This window comes from Microtus pennsylvanicus, chromosome 4 (genome assembly GCF_037038515.1).
Source record: "Microtus pennsylvanicus isolate mMicPen1 chromosome 4, mMicPen1.hap1, whole genome shotgun sequence".
NCBI classification, from domain to species: Eukaryota; Metazoa; Chordata; class Mammalia; order Rodentia; family Cricetidae; genus Microtus; species Microtus pennsylvanicus.
In genome coordinates this window covers 106903950-106911903 of record NC_134582.1, presented here as the reverse complement: position 1 = coordinate 106911903, position 7954 = coordinate 106903950, and the positions used below count along the sequence as shown (strand labels likewise).

Below are 7954 nucleotides of genomic sequence, written 5' to 3'. Positions count from 1 at the left end.
ACCAAGAGAAATCAGGGCAGGAACTCAAGGTAGGAGCCTGGCAGTAGGAACTGAAGCAGAGATCACGGAGGAGTGCTGCTTACTGGCTTGCTCTCAGCCTCCTTTCTCATGTAACACTGGCTCTTCTGACCAAGGATAGTATCATTAAGAGTGGACTGGCCCCTCTGTGTCAAACATCAATCAAGATAACATCTCACAGACTTGTCCAAGGCCAATCTTATTTGAGAAATTTCTCAGCTGAGTTTTCTCTTTCACAGTGACTCTAGATTTACATCAAGTTTACAATAAAATCTAACCAGGGCACTATCTCTCCAACCCTTGAATGAAAACCCTAAGAGGTGGCATTTATGATTGCCCATCCCTGTGGATCCCAAATGTGTGACAGGCTTTGTTTCAGGCAAATCCTATTCTATATATCTTTGAAAAACATCTATTTATTTAAATTTATCTGTTTAACCTTGAAAACACACCCGGCTATAAATTTGATTGTTATAGGTGACTAACTACTAATCCACATTTCTTTTTGTTTAACTTTGAATTTTCTTTTTCTTTTTTTTAATTGACTTTTATTGAGTTCTACATTTTTCTCTGCTCCCATCCCTGCCTTTTCCCTCCCCTTCAACTCTCTCCCATGGTCCGCATGCTTCCAATTTACTCCGGAGATCTTGTCTTTTTCTACTTCCCATGTAGATTAGATCCAATAATGTCTCTCGTAAGGTCCTCATTGTTGTCTAGGTTCTCTGGGATTGTGATTTTTCTTTGCTTTCTGTTTAAAAATCATTAATGAGTGAGTACATATGTTATTTATCTTTCTGGGTCTGGGTTACCTCACTCAAAATGATGTTTCCTAGCTCCATCTATTTGCCTGAAAATTTTAAGATGTTAATTTTTTTCAGCTGTGTAGGACTCAATTGTGTAAATGTACCACATTTTCCTTATCCATTCTTCGGCTGAGGGGCATTTAGGTTGTTTCCAGGTTCTGGCTATGACAAACAATGCTGCTATGAACATAGTTGAGCACATGTCCTTGTGGTACGATTGAGCATCCTTTGGATATATACCCAAAGTGGTATTGCTGGGTCTTGAGGAAGTTTGTTTCCTAATTCTGAGAATTCACCATGCTGATATCCAAAGAGGCTGTACCAGCTTGCACTCCCAACGGCAATGCAGGAGTGTTCCCTTTTCCCCACATCTTCTCTAGTATAAGTTGTCATCAGTGTTTTTGATCTTGGCCATTCTTACAGGTGTAAGATGTAATCCACATTACCTTTTTAAATGTGCTGCATAAGCAAAATACCTCCAAATAAGAGTAGAATCAAATACAGAATAAAAATTAACTTCAAATTTGTATCAATATACCAAAGTCTGTACCAATGTAAAATATCTGAGGTTAATAGTTTCTATTTCTATATCCCCACCAAATGTTGACAAACATCCATAACACACCAAATGACCAAAAACCACCCAGTCCATCATTCTCGGGGTGTTGTGTTCTCATCTGCTTCCTGTGTCTATGAATGGCAGCATCTTTACGAGATCTTGAGATAGTGGTCAAGTCCTGGGAAACCTAGTTTTAACACTTATTGTCCAAACTCAGAACTGTTCTCATACAGAGGGATCAGCAGATACTCCACCTGTCTTGTAGATTTTCTTGGATTATTTCTTTATGCCTATAGCAAAGATTTTTCAGTTGGTCTCCCACCGCCCCATCAAATCTGATCTCTATTAAACTTTAAGAAATCCACAGACTGTTTTTTGTTTGTTTGTTTCCTCTGGAAACAAAAGCATAACCTCTTCCAAAAGCACTACATATTCTGACTTCCATTTTAAAGTTAAGGTATGACTAAATTATCTAGGTTGGTTTAATTTATCAGTCTTTTCTACAATTCAATGTCTCTAATTCAATTGCTCATCATCTTTCAGAGCTTCAAAATCACCACAACACCTGTGTATTTCCCATCTTTATGTGAATTATCCTTTTTCTATTATTATACTCTCTCTTTAAAGACTTCACTATTATTTATAAGCTATTATTTTTTCTATGGCTGTCTATATCAATTTGTTCTTTCTTTTTTTATCCTTTCTTTTCTTTCTTTTTTATTAAGAATTTTTATACAATCTTTTCTCATTTTACATAGCTGAAGGCAAAGGCGTAAGTCAAAAACAATCCCACACCAGTTTAGAATTATGATTAATAGAATGGTTATTTATTTAAAGGGGAAAAAACTTACAGATCATAGTCCCAGACAACAGCCCTCTGTGCAATCAGGAAGGGAGTCTAGTCGCCGGAAGAGGAGCAGGAAGTAAAGTAAGAGAGAGCGGAAGGAAAGTGGCCGCTTTTTTAAAGGGAGAGAGACCAAGCCCCAATGGGCTGGTATCTCAGCGGCTATTGGCTGGAGAAGCGGAAGGACCTCCCGCAACACATAGCTATCCCCATTCCCACTCCCTCCCCTCCTCCCACTTCCTCCACCTTCACCCCACCCCAACTCCCTATCCACTCCTCAGAAAAGGTGACACTTTCCATGGGGAGTCAACAAAGTCTGACACTTCATTTTGAGGCAAGACCAAGGCCCTCCCCCTATATCTAGACTAAGGAAGTTATCCCTCAAGAAAGAATGTGCTCCTAGGTGCCAGTTCAAGCACCGGGATAAATCCTAGTACCACTGCTGGTGGACCCACAGACTGTCCAAACCTCATAACTGTCTCCCACATTCAGTAGGCCTAATTTGGTCCTATGCAGGTTTGCTCCCTATCAGTCCAGAGTCAGTGAGCTCTCACTAACTCAGATCAGCTGTTTCTGTGGGCATCACCATCGTGGTCTTGACCCCTTTGCCAATATTATCACTCCTTTATCTTTTGGGCTGGTCTCAGGTTGCTTGGTCCTTGCTTCTCTGTAGATCTTTGTATATCTGCTTCTATCAGTTGCTGGTTGAAGGTTCTATGATGACAATTAATGTAGTAGTCATTAATCTGATTACAGGAGAAGGCCAGTTTAGGTATCCTTTCTACTGTTGCTTAGAGTCTTAGCTGGGCCATCCTTGAGGATGCCTGGGAATTTCCCTAGTGCTACGTTTCTCGATAGCTCTTTAATGGCTCCCTCAATCAAGATATCTCTTTCCTTTCTCTCCCTCACTATCCTCCCCACTTCTTGAGCATCCCATTCTCTCTTATTCTCCTCAACCCTCCCATTCTTCCCTCCTCCTCTCCTTCTATCCTCCTTTCTTCATCCCCCGCCCCAATTTTCTCAGGAGGTCTTGTCTATTTCCTCTTCCAGGGGGATCCATGTATATCTCTCTTAGGGTTCTCCTTGTTACCTAGCTTCTCTGTGGTCGTGGGCTATAGGCTGATTATCATTTGTTTTATGTCTTATAACCACTTATGATTGAATACGTACCATGTTTGTCTATCTGGGTTTGAGTTACATCACTCGGGAAGTTTTTTCTTGTTCTATCCATTGCATGCAAATTTCAAGATGTCATTGTTTTTACCACTGAGTAATACTCCATTGTGTAAATGTACCACATTTTCTTTATCCATTCTTCAGTTGAGGGGCATCTAGGTTATTTCCAGGTTCTGATTATACAAATAATGCTGCTATTAACACAGCTTCATATGGAAAAGCAAAAAAACTCAGGATAGCCAAAACAATCCTATACAATAAAGGAACTTCCAGAGGTAACACTATTCCTGATGTCAAGCTCTATTATAGAGCTACAGTAATGAAAATAGTTTAATATTGTCATAAAAACAGACAGATGGACCAATGGAATGGAATAGAAGACCATGATATTGATCCACACACCTATGAACACCTGATTTTTGACAAAGAAGCTAAAATTATACAATGGAAAAGGAAAACATCTTCAACAAATGGTGCTGGCATAACTAGATGTCAACACGTAGAAGAATGCAAATAGACCCATATCTATTCCCATGCACAAAACTTAAGTCCAAATGGATCAAAGACCTCAACATAAATTGAGCCACACTGAACCTGATAGAAGAGAAAGTGGGAAATACATGTGAATTCATGGGCACAGAAGACCACTTCCTAAATATAACCCCAGCAGCACAGACACTGCTGAAACAATTAATAAATGGGACCTCCTAAAACTGAAAAGCTTCTGTAAAGCAAAGGACATGTTCAACAAAACAAAGCAACAGCCTATAGAATGGGAAAAGATCTTCACTAACCCCACACCAGACAGAGAACTGATCTTCAAAATATACAAAGAACTCAAGAAATTAGACATTAAATTACCAAATAATTCAATCAAGAATGGGGTACAGATCTAAACAGAATTCTCACAAGAAAAAAAATTGCAAATGGCAGAAAGAAACTTAAGGAATTGCTCAATATCCTTACCCATTAGGGAACTACAAATCAAAATGACTCTGAGATACCATCTTACCCCAGTCAGAATGACTAACATCAGAACACCAATGATAGCCTATGCTAGAGAGGATGTGGAGTAAGAGGAACACTCATTCATTGCTGGTGGGAGTGCAAACCTGTCCAGCCACTTTGGAAATCAGTATGGCAATTTCTCAGAAAATTGAGAATCATTCTACCTCAGGACCCAGCAGTACTACTCTTGGGCATATACCCAAAGGATGCATACTCATACCCTAAGGACATTTGCTCAAAATGTGTTCATTTTTTTCTTTTTTCTTTTTTTTTAAATTATTTATTTATTATGTATACAATATTCTGCCTACACATATGCCTGCAGGCCAGAAGAGGGCACCAGACCTCATTACAGATGGTTGTGAGCCACCATGTGGTTGCCGGGAATTGAACTCAGGACCTTTGGAAGAGCAGGCAATGCTCCCAACCACTGAGCCATCTCTCCAGCCCCTATTTTTTTCTTTCTTAAACATACAAACATTTTTAAACACACTGTAACTTGGAGGGTTTTTTTTTTTTTACCTGGATCTGTCTTTACTTTCACCTGGATCTAACCTTTTCTGATTGCTGAACCAAACTGCTAAGCTATTTACCTATGGTTCTGGTGACTGGCTCTGGCCCCTCCTCTGGTCCTGACAGCCAACTTTAAGACCATGGACTCAGTAGAGAGCTGCTTTTAACCTAATCCTATTTAAGCATTTAACCTGGAGCTGCATTCAACTACCCAGGCTCTAGTAGGTAGGTTCCCACCACTGTGGAATTTCACTCTAGGTCTCATAACTGTGCACTTCTGATTAAGGAGCAGAAACCACAGACAGTTTTATAGAATTACTCTAAATTTACAACTGTCAGAAAAAAATAGTAGATTTTTGCATGTAGATGAAAATATTCATGTGTATTGAAATGTATTATTTCTGGGGAAAATGTCCACAAACATAGTTTAGACCATGAGATGTTTAAGAAACTGTGCCAGGCATAAAAATGGTATTAACTCTGAAAATGTGAAGCTTGTAGGTGTAGTTGTTTGAGAGGATCATAAAAAGTTACCTCTCAGGTCATAGAAGTCCTGCATAGTGGATCTGCAGACTGGGTCCCTTCACATGATCTAGCAGTTCCAGGATGAGGTAGATGTTGGGGTAGGCTAACTATAGCCCTGTGTCTGGCCTAAGTGGTAGCTAGATTGCTCAATCTACTGGTTTTCCCTAATGACCACTAAAGTGAGCTTTCCAACACTGCCCTGTTGGAGCAGGCAGCAAGGTTCAGGGCCGGCTCACCCACAACCACGCCCACACCCATGCCACCAAGGGCAGTTTTTCTGTTTTGCCCAGGTGAGGTGTGGGACCAGATGTTGCGATTCGTTAGGAGCAGCACCGGCTCTCCTGTTCTCATGTCCCAGAGGCCAACATTCTGGCAAAAGGTGGGGGGGCCTCACTGATGCCACCACACGGTAGATGGGGGGCGGTGATGCAGCTCTCCTGCTCTCACACCCTCAGGGCAGCCTCACCTGCATCCCCCACCACAGGTCAGTTCTAGTGTGCAGCCCAAGCAAAATCCAGGGCCCTCTATCCTACGTGCTGCTGCCAGTGAGGGCCAGGAGCAGGTCTCGCAAGGCAACAACAGGATATCTAAGAGTAGTTCCAGTGAGGGACCTGTATTGAAAGTGTAATAGAAGCCAGAGGCCTCTAATCAGACCGATGAATCCTTGCAATGAACACTTAGTAAGTAAAGATGTATGGGCTAAAAGGTATACCGTGTAACTCACTGAATCACAAAACGAGACTTCGTTTGTTATTTGTTTCTCTTTTAAATTTTATTTTATATTGGGGAGGCAGATTCAAGGGCAGGGGACAGACGGGCAATACAAGAGGATGGGGAGATGAATGGGATCAGGATAAAAGACATGAAATCCACAAACAATCAATACAAAGTTTATTTTGAAGAAAAAGCCAGGGCTTGTAAAATGAACATATCTAGCAAGCAGAACGATAATATGGGTTTCTGTCAACAAGATTTAATTTGAAGAGGATCATCATAATAGTTCCACAGGAAACAGAACAGTATATCTGTCAGGCTTTAAAATCTTATATCAATAAGGCTAACATTTGTAGTCCTTATTTTGTGGCCAAGAAGACCCTGGCCACCAACCTCTTAAATGCTCCCTTTACCTCTTTGTTCCTAAGTGTGTAGATGAGGGGGTTCAGCATGGGTGTGATGATCCCATAAAAGAGGGACACCATTTTCCCTCTGTCCTTGGAGGCAGGGGACGGCGGCTGCAGATACATGTAGATGGCAGTACCATAAAACAGCACCACCACAATTAGGTGGGAGCCACATGTCCCAAATGCCTTTCGCCGACCTTCAGCTGACCTGATCCTCAACACTGCTTGAACGATAAAAATATATGATATTAGGATGAGAATCAATGGTATTAAAAGGAAGACAACACTTATGAAAAATTGTTCAGCTTCAATAGTTGTGGTATCCACACATGACAGTTTGAGCAGGGCAGGGATCTCACAGAGGAAGTGATCCACTTTCTTGTGGCCACACCGTGGCATCTGAAGGGTCCATGTGGACTGCAATACTGAGTTGCTGAAGCCACTGATCCAACACACAGCCGCCAACTGCAAGCAGCGCCTTTGGTGCATGATGACTGAGTAATGGAGAGGCCGACAGATGGCTACAAACCTGTCGAAGGACATGACGCCCAGGAGAAGACATTCCGTGCAACCCAAGGCCAGGAAAATGAAAAGCTGGACCACACAGCCTCCATAGCTGATCACCTTCCGGGAGCTGCAGATGTTGACGAGCATCTGGGGCACGGTGCTCGTGGTGTAGCACAGGTCCAGCAGGGACAGGTTCGTGAGGAAAAAGTACATGGGGGTGTGGAGTTTGGAATCCAGGCGGGACACCAGAATTATCGTCATATTCCCAAAGATGGTCAGGATATAGGACACCAGAAACACCACAAAGAGTGGCAGCTCCAGCCATGGCCGATCTGAGAACCCTAAGAGAATGAACTCCCCTGAGATGCTCTCATTCGCCAGAGTCATGGTAAATGGTGCAGTCTCCGGGTCCCTGGAACACAAAGGGTTAGTAAGCCCGTGAACATGTTTATTGACAGCATCACTTAGATATGAAGTGACGATGCCAGAGCATTTCCTGCCTTTCCAAACTGATGCTGTTAGTGTGAAAACCGTGTTGATAAAAGGTTAAGCATCTGCCAAACCTTCCACAGGTGTTCATGGATTGCTAACAGTTTTTAACACAGAGATTTCGAGTTTGCAGCACAGTGTCCGTTTCTACAGTCACAGAGCTTCTCCTCTGTGTTTGCCTGTCCTGTGGACAGTTGTTCTGGGGTCTTTCTACCTGGGTGTGTGCTGTTGAGGGGGACAGAGATATTGCTCCTATTGTTTAAATTCACTTAAATTTCTTCCCAGAATCAGTGAGAGTGTCTGGATGCAGGCATTTGTTAGAATTATGTAAACCTCATTTCCCCACTATTCCTGCCAGTCTCTATAATAAGTGCAGACATTAATTATGGCA

The 7954-nt window shown here is 41.9% G+C and overlaps 1 protein-coding gene across 1 annotated transcript; it reads right to left on the bottom strand.

Annotated features, from left to right (window-relative positions):
* Positions 1–6519: 6519 nt before the first annotated feature.
* Positions 6520–7461, bottom strand: LOC142848272 (olfactory receptor 2B2-like). Its single transcript, XM_075970088.1, has one exon. The coding sequence runs from the start codon at positions 7459–7461 to the stop codon at positions 6520–6522; it is 942 nt and encodes a 313-aa protein (XP_075826203.1).
* Positions 7462–7954: the final 493 nt, after the last annotated feature.

What these genes read in the sequence shown, in the direction of transcription:
- LOC142848272 (XM_075970088.1), bottom strand. Translation starts at nt 7,461, where the DNA reads ATGACTCTGGCGAATGAGAGCATCTCAGGGGAGTTCATTCTCTTAGGG.